At 43.6% G+C, this 25,698-nt stretch overlaps 1 protein-coding gene across 1 annotated transcript; it reads right to left on the bottom strand.

Annotated features, from left to right (window-relative positions):
- Nucleotides 1-3,515: 3,515 nt before the first annotated feature.
- On the bottom strand, nucleotides 3,516-24,705 carry LOC141273217 (uncharacterized). Its single transcript, XM_073684787.1, has 7 exons — nucleotides 24,631-24,705; nucleotides 8,508-8,636; nucleotides 8,246-8,413; nucleotides 8,040-8,163; nucleotides 7,892-7,956; nucleotides 6,389-6,500; nucleotides 3,516-5,659 (listed from the first exon to the last, which is right to left on the bottom strand). Exons 2-7 carry the CDS (start codon nucleotides 8,583-8,585, stop codon nucleotides 4,659-4,661), a joined length of 1,548 nt encoding a protein of 515 aa, XP_073540888.1. The 5' UTR covers nucleotides 8,586-8,636; nucleotides 24,631-24,705; the 3' UTR covers nucleotides 3,516-4,658.
- Nucleotides 24,706-25,698: the final 993 nt, after the last annotated feature.

Raw genomic sequence — 25,698 nt, 5'->3', positions numbered from 1 at the left:
AAATGGTGATCTCCGCAGAAAGACCCTAGGTCTGGAAGCTCAGGTGAAGGAGCTGCAGATGTTCTGTGATGATCTCCAGAGGGCAGAGACGTGCCTTGAGGAGAGAGTCAGCAAGATGGAGGAGTCTGTCGGAGAAGCCACAGACCGGGGCCAGGAGTTGGCCACTGGAGATGGGAGGTATGAAACAGATACCTCCTCAAATAGTACGAGCTCAGGTGATTCGGTGGATGTCGGGGCCGAGATCAGGGAGCTCAAGGAGTTGCTACAAGCTCACTGGACGCAAGAGAAGCTTGAGAGACTGGCTGTTGAGAGCCGAGTGGGCACATTGGAGACAGAGAAGTCTGATAGAACTCTACTGTTAAAGGAACAGTTGAAGCAGGAAGAGCTTCGGAGACGGACCGCTGAGAGGCGAGTCGCGGAGCTAGAGGAAGAAGTTTCCGGGCTCAAAAGTCGCCTGACAAAGTATCACTCAGTGAACAAGGCCTTCTTGGAGAAGGAAAAGGGCGAACACGTTGCACTCACTCCCTTATACCAAGAGAGGGTGGACCTGAGGAGAGCTAAGAGAGTGTTAACCACAGATAAATATGAGATGGAAGTGGTCAAGAGGGAAATTCGTGAAGTTGTATCTGTGAGTCAGTTCAGGGAAAGCATACAGGGTGAAGAAGCTGGAGGTCAGTTGTCCCTGAAACCTGAGCTGGTTGATCGTCTGGAAACCACTGGTGAGACCGAAACGTCTCGGTACAAGTGCCTCGTAGATGTACCCGAGGATTTGAGGGAAGAATGCACCAGTGAGTCCGTGCATGAGGAGTTTAAGAAGGCCGTGGGAGCCTGTAAGGTGTACTTGACCTCAGAAGCTAAACAGCTGGTTGTCCTGTCCACGACCGAAGTCACAGTGAAGAGGGTGGCTATCCTAAGTGACATGCACTGGCGATGTATTCACACGAAGCGGTTTCTCCGGTTGAAGACGGAACAAGCCGTTAGACAACTGGAGTTGATGAGGAAAGCTCACAGTATGCGTGAAGAGGTCATCCGGGTGCCTCATGTTCTGGTGAGGAAGCTCGTTGGGAGAAATGGTCGAGTCATGCAGATGATGGTCAAGAAGTCTGGTGTGGTGAAAGTATGCAGTCCACGTGATCGTCAGGACTGGATACCAGACGAAGACGGCATGGTATCATTCTCCGCTGTAGGAACAGAAGAAAGCCTGGGATATATGCGCATGTTGTTGGAGTACCGAGTGACCTACCTGCGAGAGGTAGAACAGTTGAATCTCGCTAGACTGCGAGTGGATAGACAGCATCATCTGAGTAGCAGAAGATGGCAGCCGTCTAGAAATTATGAGACCAGACAGAGAAAGGGCCCCCTAAATAACAGAACAGCTATAGCTGGAGTTAGGGACCTTTCAAGATGTCCTGAGAGTAGTGGGCGTGGGTTTAGAGGTAGTGAGACCTCCAGTAACTCAGGTTTGAGCAGCCCATACAAACGACCCAATAGAGGACAGGACAGTACGGAGTCGAACGGACCTTAGATACCAGGGTATGTGAGTCGCGCTGCTGTATTGACCGCTGGGAGCGGGGAAGACCTGACAGGGTTTCGATTGACCGCTGGGAGCGGGGGAGACCTGACAAGGTTACGACTGACCGCTGTGAGCGGGGGAGACCTGACAAGGTTACAACTGACCGCTGGGAGCGGGGGAGCTCTGACAAGGTTACGACCCGGAAAGGTGACCTGACTAAGTCAGTGACAGTGACAAATGGTAGGTTCCTAGGGAATGGGCTAATGTCGTTGACTAATGTTCCAGGGGCTGAGTAGCACAATTGTAAAGTACATGGTCTCTATGTGAACTGGGGATTATAATGTCATTGTGTATATTATCTGTCCAACCCCACAAGTTTGAACAGAGCTAGGGGTTATAGTGATTGTGTATATTATGTGTTCAACCCCACAAGTTTGAACAGAGGGGGGGGGATATGTAATGCAGCGACTTGCTGACATTACGGTAATGGTCCAGGATGTGTTTTACCTGACCATGTACCTTGCCCCTCAGGTGACTGGTCACATGACTGTGACATAGCACAGGTCCTGCGTGCACAGAATGTCTGTCTGATCACATGACTGTGACATCAGCAAGGTCCTGTGTGTGTGTGTGTGTGTGTGCACGGGATGGATATATAAACCCTGCTTGATGGGAGACAGGTGTGTTCTGAGAGAGGCGTAAAGCCTGTTCCCGTGTGTGTGGGACACCGACCGTGTGAGGCCTAGAGAGGCCGAGTGAAGCCTGGCAGCCTGAAAGGTCGAGACTGGATCCTGTGTGGATGCTAGTGGCCTTGGAAGGCAGAGGCTTGAGGAAGAGTCCTGAAAGGCAAAGCCTGGATCCTGTGTGGATGTCAGTGGCCTTTGAGGGAACGACGGCTGGAGACCCCTACCTGGGAAGCCGCAAAGCCACAGTGGTGGCAAGCCTAATGGACTGCAGCAGCTAAACCCGGCAAAGGTAATACACTGTGTTATATGGACATTGTGATATGGACATTGCTAAAGTATTACCTTGCTGAAGGCTGTAACCTGGGCTAAGTGGGCCTGTCTGCCACTTGGCTCGTGAACGCTATATATATGTGTGTCGGCGGGCCACTGAGTTGGACCCGGTCATGTGTGGTTTATGAAGTGCAATAAACTGCAGCATTGAGAAATACCGGAAGGACATTGCTGGTGTGCTTTGATTTACCCGGTGCAGCGAGTATCCCCCAGTATGATGACTAGCGCTGCCTTACACCTGCCATAGCGTTTCATTACAATAAAATGTTGATGGATAGTTTACGCTGACACTGATGCACTCTGAGCCTTCAGGACTGCTTGAATTTCTTTGGAACTTGATGGGGGCTGCTTATCCACCATCCAGACTATCCTGCATTGCAACCTTTCATCAATTTTTCTTTGCCGTCCACGTCACTGGAGATTAGGTACAGTGCCATGAGTTGTAAACTTCTTGAATATGTTGGGCATCGTGGACAAAGGAACATCAAGATCTCTGGAGATGGACTTGTAACCTTGAGATTGTTGATTTTATTCAACAATGTTTTTTCTCAAGTCCTTAGACAGTTCTCTTCTCCTCTTTCTGTTCTCCATGCTTAGTGGCACACACAGACACAATGCAAAGACTAAGTCAATTTCTCCATTTTTTATTTGGTTTCAGGTGTGATTTCCATATTGCTCACACCTGTTACTTGCCACATGTGAGTATGGATGGGCACCACATGCTTGAAACAAAGTTGTTTACCCACAATTTTGGAAAGGTGACAACAATTTTGTCCGGCCCAATTTTGGGGGTTTGTGTGAAATTATGTCCAATTTGCCTTTTTTCTGTTGTTTCAATACACACAAAGTAAATAAACATGTGTATAACAAAACATGTGTAATTACAATCATTTTCTGGGAGAAATACTTCATTTTCTGGAACAATTTCAAGGGTGCCAACTCTTTCGGCCATGATTGTATGTCCACGGTTCTGCCGCTGTTCTTTAATGCATAAAAAAATAAACAATTTTACTCGCCTACCCACGATGGTATATGTCTCCCCCATCCTGGTATACCTGTGCTCCATCCAGGTATATATGTCCCCCTTCTTGGTATATATGTCCCCCATCCTGGGCACCTTTCTGGTATATATGTCCCCGTTCTACATCTAAAAAAAAATTCTTCTCATCTTCCTCCGCTCCTTCGACATGTGGCTTCCTCTTCATCGTCCTCTTCCAAATCCGTGCAGGAAGCGGCTTACATCAGCTGGATGTGTGTCTGAGGACATACATTCAGCTGAAATGTATTGCACCGCATGGACGCTCCAGCTCCCTGATCTGAAATACACTCCGGCAACTAATCAGAGGCCAACATCTGATGTCGGCAGCTGACATCTGGCACGCCGACGCCTCTCCCAGCCTCTGATTGTCGATAGTGTGTATTGCAGCGCAGGGAACCAGAGGGTCCCTTCCCTGCAAAACATTGAGCTGAATGTACGTCCTCAGATGAACATCCAGCTGAAGTAGATGCTGGGGTCGGCGGGCCCTCCTCCCTCACTGGGACGGTCGCATTCGCACCTTTTACGACTGAGATCATTATGCCCCTGCTGTTGGGTCTTCTTAACGAGGAGTAGTGACAACATCTTACCCAGTTACGACTCCTCAAGACTATTTTCCAAGCAAGCAAAACTAGAGCAGTGATTGATGTATAGTAGTATCTTTAAATTGCCACATTCTGTAGTTTATTCAACAATTTCATATGGAATAATTGTTTACAACACTATTTCCTACCACACTGAAGAATATCTAGGATCTATGGTGTAATTCTCCTTTTACTCTACGTAAAATGCCCATTAGCTCTCCCTCAATGCAAAGGAAGACCAGCCCAAACAAAAACATATACATTTTAATAATAATAAAAATTTTGAGTTTTGAGATGCAAATACAATATAATAATGTGACATATTCTACGCACGTGGTTGATATGTAGGGGTGTTATCCCGATTCTGTTTGCTTTTTGGGTAACCGAAATGTATTCAAAATTTCATGCATTTGACAATCAGCATTTAGTTTTCAATTTCTGTCTCTTTTCTCTTGTACATTTAGCTTTATTGTGACTGTAAATGTTTTATTATTGAAAAAACAAAACTGCTACTTCCCCATGTGAGTTTTTTGATGTTTAAGAAGAATTGATTTCCGTGTAAAACATTTCCCACATTCAGAACATGAAAATGGCTTCTCCCCTGTGTGACTTCTCTGATGTGTAGTAAGATGCGATTTCTGATTAAAATATTTCCCACATTCTGAACATGAAAATGGCTTCTCCCCTGTGTGACTTCTCTCATGTATTATATAATGTGCTTTTTGGTTAAAATATTTTCCACATTGGGAACATGAAAAAGGCTTCTTCTCTTTGTGACTTCTCTCATGTTTAATAAGATTTGATTGATCAGTAAAACATTTTCCGCATTCTGGGCATGAAAATGGCTTCTCCCCTGTGTGAGTTCTCTGATGTATAAGAAGATCAGATTTTTGGATAAAGCATTTCCAACATTCTAAGCATGAATATGGCTTCTCCCCTTTGTGACTTCTCTGATGCTTACCGAGATTTGATTGATCTGTAAAACATTTCCCACATTCTAAACATGAATATGGCTTCTCCCCTGTGTGAATTCTCTGATGCAAAACAAGATTTGTTTTGTGGTTAAAACATTTCCCACATTCGGAACATAAAAATGGCTTCTCCCCTGTGTGACTTTTTTCATGTTTATCAAGATGCGATTTCTGGATAAAACATTTCCCACATTCTGAACATGAATACGGCTTCTCCCCTGTGTGAATTCTCTCGTGTATAACAAGATATGATTTATGGCGAAAACATTTTCCACATTCTGAACAAACAAATGGCTTCTCTCCTTTGTGAGATCTGTGAGATTGATCCACAATGTGAATTTCATTTTCTTTAACAGTTTGTGACAAATGAGGCGATAGGACCTGTTCGAAAGGCTTCCATTGTAGATCTTTCCTGTGAAGGGCTGAGGCTTTATCTGGAAAAACTCTACATTCTTCATGTGTATATTGAGTGATATCAGAATCTTCTTCTTTAAAATCTGTAGATATTAGATGTTTCTCCGAGATCCTAGCTAAGTCATCTGCCAAGAATAAAACTTATTACTATCTTTGAGTAATATAACCATATCATTTTATCAACCTTTTTGTACTTCTTATTTTGATACATTCTAGTTTTAAAAAAATGAGGTTGTGTCACTTTATGTGGTGACATCGTTGACTTATCCAAGTGATAGGTGATGGGACTGGTAAGGGTTGATGTGAATACACATTTATTATGTTAATGGTCTGAAGAGATACCAGAACATAATAATGGAAAAGCCAGGAAGACGCAATGGCTCCTCACTTCCTAAAAGGAAGGAATCTAAGATGTGACAGATATTCTGCTTTGTTTCACAATTGTTTCTCTACACCTTATTTCCATCTTTTTCTGCCTTCAGTCTAAATCTATAATTTGCATATTTCAATAAAGAACAAGGAAAATCATGGCATCTTTTAAGTTACTTGCATCTTATTTAACAAGAAATCCTTATTTTCAACAGTTCTGATGTCGTTACCCAACACGTTAGTGAATATATGTAAAAAAATGCTTTTTTGCCATACGCATGTTTTTGCTGCGTTTTATCATGTTCTGGCTGATTGAACTCAAGCACATTAGAAAATTATAAATTTATATAATTTATTAAAAAGTCCTGTAGTAAAAGGGAGTCAGCTCCTCCACTGAAATTCTACTGACAGGTTCCCTTTAATAAATGTTACACAATTGTTGTAGCCAGTGATAGAATCGATTGTAATCTGTTTTTAGTACTCACCGGAGCGGTTATCTGTAAGAATCTCCTCTTTACACCCCTCCTCTCCCCAGACATCCATCTCCTCTACTTTTATTATTATGTCTGGGGCATTATTAAGGTTCAGATCTTCATCCTGATTAAAAAACAATGTAGCAGTCAAAAGAAAATTGGAGACGCCATTTTTTTTTTTTGTCATCAAAGTTTGGGCAATGCGAGTGCCTTTACTCTATTTTTTAATTACTTTTTTTTCCCAGGCCACAGATTTTGTCATGAGGATTAGCAGATCACGAACCCATTTTACTATTGCATTTCAGCCTCTTGTTTTCTAGTTTTTGGTGTTTTTCACCCGTGCCTTATTTTTTTTATTTTGCAACTTTTTTTTAAAGGCTATGTTATGTGTTTGCCTGTTTTTTTGCTTTAATAATCTTTATTTTTATATAGCGCTAACATATTCTGCAGCGCTTTACATACATTATCGTCACTGTCCCCATTGGGGCTCACAATCTAGATTCCCTATCAGTGTGTCTTTGGAGTGTGGGAGGAAACCGGAGAGCCCGGAGGAAACCCACGCAAACAAGGGGAGAACATACAAACTCCTTGCAGATGTTGTCCTTGGTGGAATTTGAACCCAGGACCCCAGCGCTGCAAGACTGCAGTGCTAACCACTGAGCCACCGTGCCACCCCTGCTTTTTTTATGTTCGTCATTGTGGTCACGGTTTGGAGTTTCCAGATGTTTTTGGCTTTTTTATCATTTGTGACTTTTTAAAAATTCACAAAATTTTTGCCCAAATTTATACCACTCCTCTCCTCGAGTCTTTTTCTGTACATCTGAACTCATGAACTATCCCCACCACAAATTTTAGCAGAAAATGGGTCTTTTTGCACTAAAAAAAAAAAAGATCAGAGACAAAAATAAAAAGCTTTTCTGATTTTGCTCAAAATTCATGAACCACATGCACCATTTTTCTCACCAGTCTTGTTGAGGGGGTGTGTGATGAGGGAAAATCTGATGAGTGGCGTGAACCTCCCAGTGCTATCCCAGAAATTTTACTCCAGCCCCTGACTGGAGTAAGATTTCTGGACTAAGGAATGTTACAGCTCACCATGATTTAGACGAGCTGTGGTGTTACATCCCCGGTGTGCCCACATCCTGTCCCAGCTCCACCAATTTTGGCAAAAGCTGTGAGAAACTGGCATAAAAACACCAAAACCTTTTCAAAGCAGTTTACGCCATGTGTGTTTATACGTTTGAGTTTTATCTTACCTCGCGTACTTTTTATGTCATGCGAATATCTGTGCATGACATTGTAGAGAGATGTGATGAAGGATATTTAAGGTGTTGGGTGAATTACTTATGGTGGTTGGGGAATCAACCATTGTATTTTATGGATATAATGGTGAAGTTATATTCTGTTGTGAAATAGTTGTGATTGCGTGAACCTTGTTGGATGAAACAAGACTGAACTTTCAACAAGATCTTCATACTTCATAGGGAAAATTTCATGGACTCCGTCTCCATTTACCTGATGATCCAGAGGAAGAGGAGGACGGGGACAGCTCTCCTGTGTTGTCCAATTACTGGATAGAACTGTAGGAAACACATACAGGGACTGAATTCATTCTTTACATACAGATAATTATAGGCCACGTGTATTTAGTCCTGTCTATTACCTGGTGATGTGCGGGGCCGGTGGTCCTCCATCATCACGTTCTTGTACCGATCCTTGTGTCCTTCTAGATACTCCCACTCCTCCATGGAGAAGTAGACGGTGACGTCCTGACACCTTAGAGGAACCTGACACATACAATGATACCGTCATCCCCCGATCCCTTCATAGCGTTACTGTGTAATGTCCCAGCATTCCCAGCAGTGTCACCTCTCCAGTCAGCAGCTCAATCATCTTGTAGGTCAGTTCTAGGATCTTCTGGTCATTGATGTCCTCATGTATCCCAGGGTGTGTGATTGGCCTAAGGGTTCCTCCCTGTTCCTCAGACTCAGGAGCCTGACAGTGCTCACTAGAGGTCTTCTTCACCACTATGTAATCCTGTTTATGGAGAGACACAGTAATAGATATCACTACAGACATGTTATTACCAAAGATGGGAATGATGTGAGAAATTCTGATGACGCCACATCACCTCTCCAGTAATCCAGAAGAGGATCTCTAGGGTGAGGTGTAATATCCTCTCTGCCATCTTGTCCCGGGCTTCATACATTATCGATGGGTCCGTCAAGAAAATTATCCTATATAGAAAATATCAGCGGAGCTGTATGGAAAGAAGATGAGCACATGAAAAATCATATAAACCTTCAAAATACTACAAATAATTAACATTTGGGGTGCGTTTCTACTTTCAGGTTCTTTTGGAGGCAGTTTTGGAAGCGAGGAAAGAACAGTAAACAGAGGACTTGTATAAAAGGCGAGACCGTGATCAGAAATACTTGTAAAAAAATTGCATTTTTTTAAGTCATTTTCTTTCTTGTATTGTGATATTTTTTTCCCCCCAGTTGCAGGATTTACACAGTGTATAGAGCCAGAACAGCACAGCTCCGTAGACCGTGTAGTGGCCGTTCTCAGGTACAGGAGTTCAGATCACATTCTCTTTAATAGAAGCTGATCAGTGGGGCTGCTGGGTTCCCAACTATCAGACACTGATGACCTACCCTAAGCGCAGACATTTAATAACAGAATCCTGGACCTCTTTAACCTAATAATAAAGACGAGTGAATCTTTTGAAATTTAGCAGCCGCAAATGTTATATTATAGCATGAAGAACCTAAAAATACATACATATACTGAATATACACACATATAGCACATGGTGGTAAAGTGACTTGCTCGGCTCTCACAGAGGCAGACACAGGAAACACATCTCAATTTAACTTTCTGCAGGTTTTGATTAATATATGGCATAAACCTTAGCAGGGTTCCACAAAATAAACACGTTGTCTCCGGGATAACGAAAAACAAAAAGATAAAGTATAGTACAGTCCATAGGCGAGCGAGGGTTTCCCTCGCTCTGGGTAGCACATAAAGGTTTCACCACAAATTCCTTCTGTGGAGCTCTCTGGCTTCCACACACAGTCTGGAGACTTCCTTCTCCACTTCCAGACCACACCAGAGATAAAAAAACAGTGACTGAGCATTTAACTTCCCCAGCCACACCCTGAGGTGGAGATATGGTGAATGACTTCCCACTCTTCTCAATGTCATTCACAAAAACCCACTCCCTTTTAAAATGGTGGTTTAACCCCTAACACATAACATGCTGGTGGAAATTTGTAGGTTTAGTTCAGTGAAGCTAGTAGCCGCATTGAAACATATCTCCCTTCACATATATCACCAGTGACTCTGTCACAACATATACTGTATATCCACACAATACATATACTGTACATACACACAATACATATACTGTATATACACAAACACAATACACACCGTATTTTTCGTACTATAAGACACACTTTTTTCCTCCAAAATTTTGGAGGAAAGTGGGGCCTGTGTGTTATAGTCCGATTGCGGGGGGTATATATATATATATACTATGGGGAGTGGTGTGGGGAGAGCGGTAGCGGTGGAAGAGTGGGGCACAGGAGGCAGCAGCTGCCTGCTGCAGCCTACACTATACCCGCTGCTAAAGAAAATGAATATTCAGTGCTCACCACGCCCATGGGCGTGGGGAGCACTGAATATTCACTCTCCTTAATAGCCGGCACACAGTGTAGCAGCAGCGCGGGATGGGGATGGGGATGGGGAGCAGGCAGAGGTAAGAGAGCCCCTCTTACCTTGATCATTGCCATAACGACATCCGGGTCACCAGGCATCAGGAAGTTAAGATAGATTGTGCACTGCTCATGATCTATCTTAACTTGTGCCTGTGCAGAGCTGACAGCCTGCATAGCACAGGGTTGCTGCTGCATCTCTATGCTATACAAGCGATCAGGCTGCAAAAAATGAAAGTCCCATAGTGGGACAAAGTGTTAAAGTGTCAGAAAGTAAAAAAAGTAAAAAAAAAAAAATGGAAAAATATATTTTAAAAAAATTAAAACATAATCCAAAAAAATAAAAATATACTGTACCAGTAAATAAATATTATTATGAAAAAAAAACAAAAAAAGCAATAAAAGTACACATATTTGGTATCACCGCATCCGGAACGATATGACCTATAAAACTGTCCCACTATAAAACGTCTTTAGTGAAAACGGTAAAAAAAAAAAACGAAGCAAAAAACTATGCTTTATCATCATACCTCCAAACAAAAAATGGAATAAAATGCAATCAAAAAGACGAATGTAAATAAAAAAAAACAAGCTGCCATACAGCTTCATCAGCCGAAAAATAAAAAAGTTATAGCTCTCAGAATAAAATGATGCAAAAAAAAATTGTTGTTTTTATTGTGTAAAAGCGCCAAAACATAAATAAAACTTTATAAATGCGGTACCATTGTAAAAGTACTAACCCGAAGAATAATGCTGCCTTATCAATTTTACCACACAAACGGAACGGTATAAAAAAAAACAATTCCTGAATTGTTTTTTGTTTATTCTGTCTTCCAAAAATCGTAATAGAAAGCAATCAAAAAATGTCACGTGCCCGAAAATGGTACCAATTAAAATGTCAACTTGTCCAGCAAAATACAAGCCCTTACATGACTCTGTCAACTGAAATATGGAAAAATGATTGCAAAAGCTAGTCTTGGCAAAAAAAAGCGTCTTTTAGTGTGTGACAGCTGCCAAACATAAATATGAATGAATATGAATATGATATGAATCTGGTATCGCTGTAATCGCACCGACCCAAAGAATAAAGTTGTCTAATCACTTAAAACGCACGAGGAACAGCGCAAAAAATAAATAAAACCAATTCTTCACCTGCTGCTGATTTGTTCATTCTGCCTCCCAAAGATCAAGGTAAGGCTCGGCTCACAATTATCCAGCACTCTGCGCTGAGCCCTTACACCGGGGCTTCCGTGTAAATCTCTGAAATTTATGGTTAGGGGTAGGGTTAAGGGTAGGGTTGGGGTAGAGTTAGGGTTAGGTTAGGGGTAGGGTTAGGATCGGGTTAGGTTTAGTGTAAAAGGTGGGGTTCGGATTGGGATTTTTTCAAAAGTAAAGAAAATAAATTAAAAAAAAGTAAAAAAGAGTAAAGAAAATAATGACGATATGGCAACTAGTGTTGAGCGCAAGTGCTCGCTATTTGAGTTTGCATCGGGTGCTTGGGTATGCACCGAGTATTGAGGGTGCTTGAGTGACATGTTCAAGTCTGCACTCCATATGTTTCACGGCTGTCATACAGCCAAAAAACACACCGCAGGGATTGCCTGCCATGCACGGGCAATCCCCGCATGCTTTTTTTTTGGGTGTCTAACAACGTGAAACATGCAGGACGAGGACTCGAGCATGTCACTCGAGCATACCCGAGTACTCGATTCAAACTCAAGTAACGAGCACTTGCGCTGAAGACTAATGACAACTTATTCAATATGATGACCTAATGTTATCAAATTCTGTGTCGTACCTCTGGGTTCAAAATGTTCACTATACCCCTTAAATCCTTGAGGGGTGTAGTTTCCAAAATGGGGTCACTTGTGGGGGGTTTCCACTATTTAGGCACATCAGGGGCTCTCCAAATGCAACATGGCATCCGCTCTTGATTCCAGCCAATTTAGCATTGAAAAAGTCACACAGTGCTCCTCCCCTTCTGAACCCTGCCGTGCGTCCAAGCAGTGTTTTTTCCCACATATGTTGTATCGGCGTACTCAGGAGAAATTGCACAACAGTTTTGGGGGTCCATTTTCTCCTCTTACTCTTGTGAAAATTTGTGACTAAAAGATTATTTTTGTGGAAAAAGTTAGATTTTTTTTATTTTCACCGCTCTACGTTATAAACTTCTGTGAAGCACCTGGGGGTTCAGGGTGCACACCACACATCTAGATAAGTTCCTTGAGGGGTCTAGTTTCCAAAATGGGGTCACTTGTGGGTGGTTTCCGATAATTATTCAAGCAAATTTTACATTCAAAAAGTCAAATGGAGCTCATTCCCTTATGAACCCTGCCGTGCGCCCAAACAGTGGTTTTCCCAACATTATGGTGTATCAGCTTACTACCAAATGTTATGGTGCAATTTCTCCTATTACCCTTAAAAAATTCAAAATTGGGGACTGAAAAACATTTTTGTGGGAAAAAAGGGAAAATTGTATTTTTATGGCTCAATGTTATAAACTTCTGTGCAGCACCTGGAGGCTCAAGGTGCTCACCACACATCTAGATAAGTTCCTTGAGGGGTCTAGTTTCCAAAATGGTGTCACTTGTGGGGGGTTTCCACTGTTTAGGCACATTGGGGGCTCCCCAAACGCGACATGGCGTTCGCAAATTATTCAAGCAAATTTTACATTCAAAAAGTCAAATGGCGCTCCTGCCCTTCCGAGCCCTTCCGTGTGCCCAAACAGTGTTTTTTCCCCACATATGGGATATCGGCGTGCTCAGGAGAAATTGAACAAAAAAATTTGGGGTCCATTTTATCCTGTTACTCTTGCAAAAATAAAAAAATTGGGTCTAAAGTAAAATTGTGAAAAAATGATAAATTTTCATTGTGTCCGCATTCCAAAAATTTCTGTGACGCACCTGAAGGGTTAATAAATTTCTTGAATGTGGTTGTGAGCACCTTGAAGGGTGCAGTTTTTAGAATGGTGTCACTTTTGGGTATTTTCTATCATAAAGGCCCCTCAAAGTCATTGCAAATGTGATGCGGTCCCTAAAAAAATGGTTTTGTTAATTTTGTTGGAAAAATGAGAAATCGCTGGTCAACTTTTAACCCTTATAATTTAAAAAAAAAATTTGGATGCAAAATTGTGCTGATGTAAAGTAGACATGTGGGAAATGTTATTTAAAAACTATTTTGTGTGACATATCTCTCTGAATTAAGGGCATGAAAATTCAAAGTTTGAAAATTGCAAAATCTTCAAATTTTTTGCCAAATTTCCGATTTTTTCACAAAGTTAAGCAAGTCATATTGAATATATTTTACCACTATCATGAAGTGCAATATGTCACGAAAAAAAAAAAACAATCTAAGAATCAGTGGGATCCATTGAAGCATTCCAGAGTTATTACCCCATAAAATGACAGTGGTCAGAATGGAAAAATTGTCCTGGTCATTAATGTGCAAACCACCTTCAGGGGTAAAGAGGTTAAGAAGCCCTCCTACTCTGCACTCATTACCTGTATTAATTGCACCTGTTTGAACTCGTTACCTGTATAAAAGACACCTGTCCACACAATCAATCAAGTACACTCTAACTTCTCCATCATCGCCAAGACCAAAGAGCTATCTAAGGACACCTGCAACAAAATTGTAGACCTGCACAAGGCTGGGATGGCCTAAAGGACACTAGGCAAGCAGCTTGGTAAGAAGGAAACAACTGTTGGCACAATTATTAGAAAATGGAAGAAACACAAAATGACTGTCAATCTTCCTCGATCAGGGGCTCCATGCAGGGTCTCGCCTCGTGGGGTAAGGATGATTCTGAGAAAGGTCAGAAATCAGCTCAGAACTATACGGGAGGACCTGGTCAATGGGCTGAAGAGAGCTGGGACCACATTCTCAAACATTACCGTTAGTAATACACTACACCATCATGGATTAAAATCCTGCAGGGCACGCAAAGTCCCCTTACTCACGCCAGCACATTTCCAGGCCCATTTGAAGCTCACCACTGACCATATGGATGATCCAGAGGAGTCATGGGAGAAGGTCATGTGGTCAGATGAGACCAAAATGGAACTTTTTGGTATCAACTCTACTCGCCAAATTTGGAGGAAGAAGAAGGACTTATACAACTCCAAGAACACCGTCCCAACCATAAAGCATGGTGGGGGAAACATCATACTTTGAGGGTGCTTTTCTGCAAAGGGTACAGGACGACTGCACCGTACTGAAGGGAGGATGGAGTCATCGCGAGATTTTGGCCAACAGCCTCCTTTCCTTAGTAAGATAATTGAAGAATGGGTCGTGGATGGTCTTACAGCATGACAATGCCCCGAAACACACAGCCAGGGCAACTAAGGAGTTGGCTCCGTAAAAAGCATTTCAAGGTCCTGGAGAGGCCTAGCCAGTCTCCAGCCCTGAACCCAATAGAAAATCTTTGCAGGGAGCTGAAACTTAATGTTGCCCAGTGACAGCCCTGAAACCTGAAAGATCTGGAGAAGATCTGTATGGAGGAGTGGGCCAAAATCCCTGCTGCAGTGTATGCAAACTTGGTCAAGAACTACAGGAAAGGTCTGACCTCTGTAATTGCAGACAAATATTTCTGTACCAAATATTACGTTTTGTTTTTCTATTGTATCAAATACTTATTTCATGCGATAAAATGCAAATGAATTATGTGTCTTTAATCCGTACTTTTAAATTTGATAACACTTTGTATGCTTTCTTAAGATTCCAGTCAGGATAACTGTTACGGGTCCGGGTGGTGGAACCTCTGTGCTTTGATGCAAGGAGGGACCAGAGGGGCATAACTAAGTGCCTACTCGGACCAACCCAGGTCACACGGTGGCTTAGTCGACTCCGTGAACCAAGGAGGGACCGGGCAGGTGAACCAGGTGCCACTCTGGGACCGACCTTGTGTGAGAGCAGGGGACTCCCATGGGTCAAATGACAGAAGCTGACTAGTACAGCGGATGAGCACGGCAGGAAGGCTGGCGGATGATCCGGGTAGACAAGCAGGCGGGTACGGCAGATAGACAGACAGGTACTCCGGGTAAATGAGCAGGCGGGTACTGCAGGTAACTGGCAGGTGCTCCGGGTTGGCAGGCAGGCGGGCACAGCGGTTAACTGGCAGGTGCTCCGGGTAGGCAGGCAGGCGGGCACAGCGGTTAACTGGCAGGTGCTCCGGGTAGGCAGGCTGGCGGGCAGGACTGTTAGACAGACTGGCAGGCAAGGAACCTGAGGGCTGAGGAGAGTGTTAGCACACAAACAACAACCTTACACAGGCGCGCACGGCCCCTTTAAGAGGGAGGGAGTGCGCCCTAAGCAAAGTGCCCGGGAAGCTGCGCCCAGTGCGCGCCTTAGCAGCAAAGGAACAGGACAACGCCGGACCGGGACCGCGACGGTGAGGGGAACGGCGTCTCTGCCAGGCAGGAGGCAGAGATGCCGATGCTACAATAACCTCTTTTTGCCAATCTATCACAGACTTTACTGACCTCCATATCAAACGCATATTTATCTGTGCAATTTTGTTCTCACGCAGTGACGGAGGATACCTTTTTCTTCACTACATAATAATCGTATGTACAAAATACATGATTTTATTAATTGCAGCATGCCCTGGGTTATATAACTTGTTGAATGTATGACATGTAAGATCCAATACATTGGTTGTACTATGGGCCCATTAAAAGTATGAATTAGAAGACACATATCTGATGCGGTTAATCTCTTGGCTACTAATATTTCAGCAATGTCAAAGCATTTCCGAACGTTCCATAAAGGGGAAGTTTTGGAACTTAAATTTCAGGACATAGAAAAAGTGTATATACCTTATCTGGGGGGAGGAGGGGGAGAAAGAGAGACCGCAGACGTAAACTTCTAAATAGGGAATCATCTTGGATTTTTAGGTTAGAAACTCGAGTACCCTTCGGATTGAATCTTAGGCAGCATCTAATATTACAATATTAATGACAGTATAGTTTACAGCTTGGACATGGTTTTTATATTAATCATATATTTCTGTCACAAATATTTTTATTTTTTTACATGTTAACGATATTAATTTTAGAAGATAGCAATGGATGTGTGACTAATAGTGATGAGCGAGCATACTCGCAAGTACTCGGTACTCGCCCGAGCATCTCAGTACTCGAGGTGCTCGGAGCTCGCCGAGTATTTCCGGGGTTGCTCGGCATGAGCTCGGGTCCCCTCCCTGCATGTTTGGCGCTCTTTAGAGCGCCAATCAACATGCAGGGATTGCCTGCCACTCATTGTAATGCTGTAGCCATGTTGGTTGTGGCATTACAGTGATTGGCTGGCCGCACAGCATCATCAGGTCTATATCAGACCAGGCGCCGCCATGCTTGTCACAGTCACTCCAGATCAGACAGTGTAGGGAGAGCTGCTGCTGAGCTAGGGAGAGATTTGCTTGTGTATTAGGTAGTGTAGGGAGAAAACACGTACATGACACATATCCATCTCAACAAACAGTCCTTCTGAGGACTAATCCATCTGCAGAGATATCAGGCAGGCAGTGTATATAGGCAGGCAGGGTATATAGCAGACTGCAGTGCATATAGCACAAGAGGCTCCATTCCAGTTCTGCCTTCAGCTGCTGTTAGATATTTCTATACAAAGGCCCAGATCTCAGGGGCCAGGAATATTTTTTCTTGGATCTTAATCCTTATTATTTGCTTAAAAAGCAATCCAGAGAACACCGTTTTTCTGCGCCATTTGCTTGTTGGCACTGCAGAATACAGCCAGGTCCTTACCATATTACAGTGCTAAAATTTCAGCTATTTAAAACTGTGTTTCCTTCGTCACACGGATCACATATACGTTTTCAGAAAATACTGCCATTTTTGGCCTCCATTCAAATTTTTTTTCACTGTGTCAGCGAAGTTTTTGACAGTGGTTTGCTGTTCAAAATAGTTACCTACAGGCCAGATATTTAAAACTGTGTTTTCTCCGTCACACAGATCACATATACATTTTCAGAAAATACTGCCATTTCTGACCTCCATTAAAAAAAATTTCAGTGTGTCAGTGAAGCAATTGACACCAGATTGCTGTTCAAAATAGTTACCTACAGGCCGGGTATTTAAAACTCTGTTTTCTCCATCACACGGATCACATATACAACCCCTGGCAAAAATTATGGAATCACCGAGCTCGGAGGATGTTCATTCAGTTGTTTAATGTTGTTGAAAAAAAGCATCACAGACATGGCACAAAACTAAAGTAATTTCAAATGGCAACTTTATGGCTTTAAGAAACACTAAAAGAAATCAAGATAAAAAATGTGGTACTCGGTAAGGGTATTTTTTTCCAGACCATGCAGAGGGAAAAAAGTATGGATCCACTCAATTCTGAGGAAAACATTATGGAATCACCCTGTAAATTTTCATTTGCAAAACTAACACCTGCATCAAATTAGATCTGCTCGTTAGTCTGCATCTAAAAAGGAGTGATAACACCTTGGAGAGCTGTTGTACCAAGTGGACTGACATGAATCTTGGCTCCAACACGAAAGATGTCAATTGAAACAAAGGAGAGGATTATCAAACTCTTAAAAGAAGGTAAATCATCACGCAATGTTGCAAAAGATGTTGGTTGTTCACAGTCAGCTGTGTCTAAAATCTGGACCAAATACAAACAACATGGGAAGGTTGTTAAAGGCAAACATACTGGTAGACCAAGGAAGACATCAAAGCGTCAAGACCGGAAACTTAATGCAATAGGTCTCCAAAACAGGAAATGAACAACAAAACAAATGAGGAATGAATGGGAGGAAACTGGAGTCAATGTCTGTGACAGAACTGTAAGAAACCGCCTAAAGGAAATGGGATTTACATACAGAAAAGTTAAACAAAAGCCATCATTAACACCTAAACAGAAAAAAACAAGGTTACAATGGGCTAAGGAAAAGCAATCGTAGACTGTGGATGACTGAACGAAAGTCATATTCAATGATGAACCATGAATCTGCATTGGGCAAGGTGATGCTGGAACTTTTGTTTGGTGCCGTTCCAATGAGATTTATAAAGATGACTGCATGAAGAGAACATGCAAATTTCCACAGTCATTGATGATATGGGGCTGCATGTCAGGTAAAGGCACTGGGGAGATGGCTGTCATTACATCTTCAATAAATGCCAAAGTTTACATTGATATTTTGGACAGTTTTCTTATCCCATCAATTGAAAGGATGTTTGGGGATGATGACATCATTTTTCAAGATGATGATAATGCATCCTGCCATAGAGTAAAAACTGTGAAAACATTCCTAGAAAGAAGACACATAAGGTCAGTCATGGCCTGCAAATAGTCTGGATCTCAATCCAATTGAAAATCTTTGGTGGAAATTGAAGAAAATGGTCCATGACAAGGCTCCAACCTGCAAAGCTGATCTGGCAACAGCAATCAGAGAAAGTTGGAGCCAGATTGATGAAGAGTACTGTTTGTCACTCATTAAGTCCATGCCTCAGAGACTGCAAGCTGTTATTAAAGCCAGAGGTGGTGCAACAAAATACTAGTGATGTATTGTAGTGTTCTTTTGTGTGTTTGTTTTTGATGATTCCATAATTTTTTCCTCAGAATTGAGTGATTCCATATTTTTTTCCCTCTGCTTGGTATGAAAAAAATTACCCTTACTGAGTACCACATTTTTTTATCTTGATTTCTTTTAGTGTTTCTTAAAGCCATAAAGTTGCCATTTGAAATTACTTTAGTTTTGTGCCATGTCTGTGATCTGCTTTTTTTCAACAACATTAAACAACTGAATGAACATACTCCGAGTGATTCCATAATTTTTGCCAGGGGTTGTACATTTTCAGAAAATACTGCCATTTCGGACCTTCATTAAAAAGCAGTGTGTCAGTGAAGCAATTGACACCAGATTGATATTCAAAATAGTTACCTACAGGCCAGGTATTTATAACTGTGTTTTCTTCATCACACAGATCACATATACGTTTTCAGAAAATACTGCCATTTCTGACCACCATTAAAAATTTGTTTCAGTGTGTCAGTGAAGCAATTGACAGCAGATTGCTGTTCAAAATCGTTACCTACAGGCCAAATATTTAAAACTGTGGTTTCTCCGTCACACGGATCACATATAAGTTCGCTCCAAATTCAGTCATTTGTAGTGAGCGTGGAAGATATTGTCCTCTATTTAAAATGGGCAACGCACGTGGCAAGGGATGGGGAACTGGACGTGATGGTGATGGTGCATGCAGAGGCCGAGGCCAAGGACGTGGGCAAGCTGAAATTGTGCCACAACAAACACCCACATCTTCTCGCCCGACCTTCCTGTCCCAATTCTTAGGGGTCCTGCAGCACACCACTATTGAACCCAGAGCAGTGACAAAAGGTTGTTGGTTGGATAGCAGATAATGCTTCCAGTCACTTAGCCACCACCACCACCCTGTCTTCCACATGGTCAAGTCTCAGTAGCCGTGAGTCTTGACTCCATATTCCTCACCCTGATCCTCCTTCCTCCCACCATGCCGAGTGCCCGGAGACAAATGATCCCACACTTGGACACTCTGAAGAGCTGTTCACTTTTCCATTCATAGATTCGGGCCTCTTGCCCGGTCCACTTGAAGCGAGGCAAGAGGAGATCCCATGTAGCGATGCCCAAATATTTGAGCAGCTACGGTCACACCAAGGTGAGGGTGGGAAAGTGTCACAAGAGGTGAACAATGATGAGACACAATTGCCAGAAAGTCAGGAGGAGGACCAGGGTGTGGAAGTGGAAGACGAGGTGGTGGATGATATAGTAACTGACCCAACCTGGCAGGAGGACATGCAGAGCGAGGAGAGCAGCACACAGGGAGAGGGAAGCAGAGCACCCCAACAAGCAGGAAGAAGCAATGTGGTGGCCGCAGACAGAAGGCAGGCAACCGTTCCCCGTAACAACAACACGAAGGAAGTTGCCAGTACAACTGTTACATCTTCCCGAGTCTGGTTGTTTTTTAAAGACTCTGCCGATAACCCCAAAAAGGCCATTTGCACCACTTGCGAGGCCAGCATCAGCAGGGGTGGCAAAACGACTAGCCTGACCACCACCAGCATGATCAGGCACATGGCAGTAAAAGCACCTGACTTTGTGGGCCGAATCCCAGGGACCAGGAACAGTGTCTGCGGGTGGCACCATTGCTTCTTCCGCTGTTGTGCATGCAAGCCAATCCCCTGTCCATGGTGCATGCGAAGATGCCTCCTGTCCTGCACCTGTCGTTGCACACTCTCAAGTAGCAGCATCAGAAAGCACGTCCACGTCTTTGTCCCAGCGCAGCGTTCAGTTGTCCATACCCCAGTCCTTGGAACGCAATCGCAAATACACAGCCAACGCCCCATAGGCCACACTACTAAATTCTCACATTTCACGACTGATTGCGCTCGAAATGTTGCCTTTTAGGCTCGTGGAGACGGAAGCATTCCGCAACCTGATGGCGGCGGCCGTCCCTCGGTACTCGGTCCCCAGCCGACACTATTTCTCCCGGTGTGCAGTCCCCGCATTACACAAGCACGTGTCCTAAAACATTAGCCGTGCCCTCAATAACGCAGTTACCGGGAAAGTCCACCTAACCACGGACACGTGGACAAGTGCTTGTGGGCAGGGACGGTACATCTCGCTGACGGCATACTGGGTTAACATAGTGGAAGCCGGGACCCAGTCGAACCTTGGGACGGAACACGTCCTCCCGATGTCAAGGATTGCGGGCCCTAGGTCAATCAGGGTTGCCCCCACGGTCTACACCTCCTGCACCTCATCCTCCTCAGCCTCCTCCTCCTCTTCAGCCTTCATCTCCAAAATGACCACATCAGTCACAAGCTGGAAGCACTGCAGCATTGCATCGGCTAAGCGGCAACAGGCTGTGCTGAAGCTAATATGCTTAGGTGACAAACCACACAATGCTGAAGAATTGTGAACCGCTCTGAAAGAGCAGGCAGATCTGTGGCTCACACCACTGAACCTACAGCCAGGCATGGTCGTGTGTGACAATGGCCGGAGCCTGGTGGCGGCTCTGAGGTGAGGTGAGCTCACACCTACCATGCCTGGCCCATGTGCTTAACCTCGTGGTTCAGCAGTTTCTCAAATACTACCCGGAGCTGCCTGATTTGATTCTTAAAGTACGCCGCCCGTCTGCCCATTTTAGAAAGTCACCTACAGCTTCCGCCACACTTGCCGTGTTTCAGCAGCGTTTGCAGCTTACAGCTTACAGACTGGTGTGTGATGTCCCCACACGTTGGAACTCTACACTGCAGATGTTGGGAAGGATTTGTGAGCAGAAAAGGGCAGTTGTTGAGTATCAGCATCAACAAGGCCATCGGTATTCAGTTCAGATTCCACATATAAGACCTCAGGAGTGGACATGGATGTCAGACATATGTACCATCCTCCGAAACTTTGAGGACTGCACAAAGATGGTGAGCGGCGATGACGCCATAATTAGCGACACCATCCCGCTTCTCTGTCTTCTGAAATGCTCTCTGCTCACAATCAAAGAGGATGCATTGCAGGTGGAGCACGATGAGATGGAGCAAGGATCCTTACAGGGTGATTACACACAGCCGAGCCTCATCTCATCCCAACGTGGATTGGGGGACAATGAGGAAGAGGTGGAAGAACAGGAGCTAGTTTCATGCGCTATAGACGGTACTACCTGCACAGCTGTCATACCATCTGTTCAGCGTGGATGGCCAGAGGACAGAGAGGAAGAGGAGGAGAGCATGGTCAGTCATCCTCTTGGTGAGGACACGGAAGTCTTGCCTGTTAGTAGTCTGGCACACATGGCTGAGTTTATGTTACGCTGCCTTTCCCATGACCCTCGCGTTCTCAAAGTTTTGGGTGACAGGTCTACAAAAATGGGGCAGTACCAGAAGACCCTTGTTGCGGAACTATTAAAAAAATTCCCATCTGAAAACGTTGGCGGCAGAGGTCACACTTCGTTGGACAACCAAGGAGTACAGGCGAGAGAGACACAACTTCAATCCAGCAGAGGTAGGGGAACGCTGTCAAATTTCTGGGAGAATTATCTCAGCCCCCCCCCATCACACAAGCCCTGAGGCGCGAGGTACTCTCACAAGGAGTGCAAAGTTTTGGAAGATGCTGAGGGAGTACCTTGCCGACTGTACCAAAGTCCTCCGTGATTCCTCTGTGCCTTATAATTATTGGGTATCCAAGCTGGATACGTGGAATGAACTGGCTCTCTATGCTTTGGAGGTCCTGGCCTGCCCTGCCACAAGCGTTTTATCAGAGCGGGTTTTTAGTGCCGCTGGTGGAATTATAACTGATAAGCGCATCCGCCTGTCAACTGAAAATGCCGACAGGCTGACTCTTATAAAAATGAACAAGGGCTGGATTGGGCCAGATTTCTCAACACCACCGAATGATAGCAGCGTAACATAAACTCAAATCCAGTGTTTTTTCTTGGAAGGTGTATTCCCATGCACCTTTTCACACCCAGATATGGGTATACGCTTCCTGATTTTGGTTATTTGCTCTGTCCTACTCCTTCTCCTCATCCTCCACAACCATATCACCAGGGTGACTGTGGTAATTTTTTTAAAGGGTGTTTATGATGCCCGTAAAAAAAAATAATTTATACAGTATGTTCATGTATACTCCCCAGGGGTAAATGTTTGTCAGCCCATACACTTAGTGCATGGGCATTACAAGTATAGGAGGTCCGCGCATTTCTAATGGGAACATTTTTTTATGAAGCCCTCCTCCACGTCTCTTCCAAGGGGCATTGGAGTGCCTCCCAATTTTTTACAACCATTGCATTCCGTGCATAGGCAAACACAATGGGAGACCCACTTCCTAATAATGGGAACATTGTTTTCAGGAGGCCCTCTGACCTCCACGTCTTTTCCAAGGGGCATTGGAATGCCTCAAATTTTTGGCAACTCTTGCATTCACTGCATAGGCAAACACAATGGGAGACCCACTTCCTAATAATGGGAACATTGTTTTCAGGAGGCCCTCTGACCTCCACGTCTCTTCCAAGGGGCATTGGAGTGCCTCCAAATTTTTGGCAACCCTTGCATTCACTGCATAGGCAAACATAATGGGAGACCTACTTCCTAATAATGGGAACATTGTTTTCAGGAGGCCCTCCTCTAAGTCTCTTCAAATGGGTATTGGGGTGCATCCAAATTTTCAAAGTGGTATTGGGGTGCGTCCAAATTTTGGGCAGCCCTGGCACTCACTGCATACGCAATAACAGTATAGGAGACCCACTCTTTAGTAATGGGAACAATAAAACAGAGCCGGCTGATGGCTCTCTAAGAATAGTGAGGGCCAACTGCTGGCCCTTTAAGAATAGTAAAGGCCGCCTGATGGCCCTATAAAAATAGGCTTTGTGACTTTCAGAGTCCCTCCTTCATAAATGAAACACGATGTGTCTGATGATATCTCACACACCACATGGCCAGATAAGGTTGTAAAATGTTAAAATGACATTTTCTGGTGAATGCATTTGTCACGGTTGAAAGCAATGCAAAAGTGAAAAAACGCATCAAAAACGCTATGTGTGAACACAGCCCAAGGTGTGGAGGAGCACTTTTGTTTTTGGTTATTTATTTTGTTTCATATACAAGTCATTACCCTGGAAAGGATGTTCCTTAACATATTTCCCAGCAAAAATCCATTTTGGTTTCGTTTTTGTATGTTTTATTGTGAGTCCGTAAAAGTGGCGTAATACCTCTGACAACGTTGTTGACAGCAGTGACCTGGGAGTCAGAAATGCTTCCAGGGGGTCTTCCCCATGCTGTTCCCATGTCATTTGAGAACTGTTCCCATCGATTTGGGCAATTTTTAGGCCCTCTGCAGACCGCCCGGGGGGAGTCGCCTGAAAAATGCTCGAGTTTCCCATAGACTTACATTGGGTACGTTGCTCGGGTCGAGCACCCGAGCATTCCAATGTGCTCGACCAGAGCAACGAGTACCCGAGCATTTTAGTGCTCGCCCATCACTAGTGACCAACGTTTTTATGTCACTTTTGTCTATGCTAATCATACTGACCTCAGAGACTATTGTGCACATGATAACTATTATATTTAATTACAACTTACCTAATCACTAGTCCACAGGTCAGACAGACCATGATTAAGACTGGATGTCAAAACGCGTAGGTCGAGCTACTTGTGATCCTTGTGTGCACCAAGATTTATTATAAGGGTAGCAGCATTTTTTAATGGCTCAATAAAAGCTATGTTTTATTTAAGTGTATAGCCGGATACGCTGGATCATTTTTCATATTATCTGACTGTACCCAATTTATTATATATTTTAGGAGTCGGAGTCAGTCCATTTTATACCGACTCCATCAAACTGGACAGCAACTCCGACTCCACAGCCCTGATATACACTCAATACATATACAGTTAATACAGTATACATACAGATTATTTAAAGTACAAAGTTCTTTTTCTCTGATTGCAATTTTTAAAAAAAATCTTAGTAATTAAGATCCAAAACAGGTCGCTCGTGAAGGGGATACTGGCCACTGCCCCCGGTAACAGTGAATCTCCTCTTACCTCCGCTGCCTGCAGACCCGCACACTGGATATATGGCTGTACTGTGCTTACAGGACCTGTGGTGATGTCACACATGGGTGGGAGGAGTTAGGAGATCACATGACCGGGTGCCCAGAGTATATAAGCAGTGATGTGCATTCGATGAGCTGAAGTTTGTGTCGGGTCATGCCGTGTATGGCTGTACAGTAGACTGTGTGGAATGTGCATCAAAAACACCTTAACTCTCATGGGCTCATGATGCTCAAGTTGGTTTCTTATTCGGCAATTTTTTTTCTGTGTTTTCTACAAGTTTAACAACAAAAGTAAAACGTCACAATAATAAAATACAATGCAGCGAGGTGTCCTGATGTGAATACACTTAAAAAAAAGCTTAAAAAATTATATAACTGGCACAAAAATGGGCATCAAAGTGGGCACAGAAGGGCATTATTGAAAGGGTTAAATGACTTTGGGCCACTGATCTCAACCCACCAATACACAGATAGTGCTGCTCCACATCTAATTCAGGTCACTCAAACCTGGCCCAAATGGGTTCTGGGTATCAGAACTGGCATCAACGTGGGCAGACAGTTGATTTTGATGATTTGAATAAGTAACTAGTATTTTTCACGGGTTAAATGACTTTGGGCCATTGATCTCACACCAACAATACACAGATAGTGATGGCCCATATCAAATTCGGGTCACTTCAGCCTGGCCCAAATGGGTTATAGGCATGAGAACTGGCATCAAAGTGGGCAAATAGCCAATTTTCACAAATTTGAAAATCTGGTGTTTTTTAAGGGCTTAAATGACTTTGGGCAACTGATCTCATGCCACCATTACATACATTGTGATGCCCCGCATCAAATTTAGGTCCCTCCAGCCTGGCCCAAATGGGTTTGTAATTTGGTAATTCCTGGTGTCCTCCCTTTTGTGTTCTTTGTCTTGCTAAGCATGTGTATTGGCTTTCTGGTACCCCAGTGTTGCTGATGTTGGAAGATACCGACAAAAGTGAGGATGTTCTGGATAAGCATGGTTCCTTTGCATGGCTGTTATAGCACCTGTATACCTTGTGAGTTTGATAAT

The sequence above is a fragment of the Phyllobates terribilis genome, unplaced genomic scaffold, assembly GCF_046119375.1.
Source record: "Phyllobates terribilis strain yellow unplaced genomic scaffold, ASM4611937v1 Scaffold_5__5_contigs__length_657084704, whole genome shotgun sequence".
NCBI classification, from domain to species: Eukaryota; Metazoa; Chordata; class Amphibia; order Anura; family Dendrobatidae; genus Phyllobates; species Phyllobates terribilis.
This window is presented reverse-complemented; position numbering and strand designations above follow the sequence as displayed.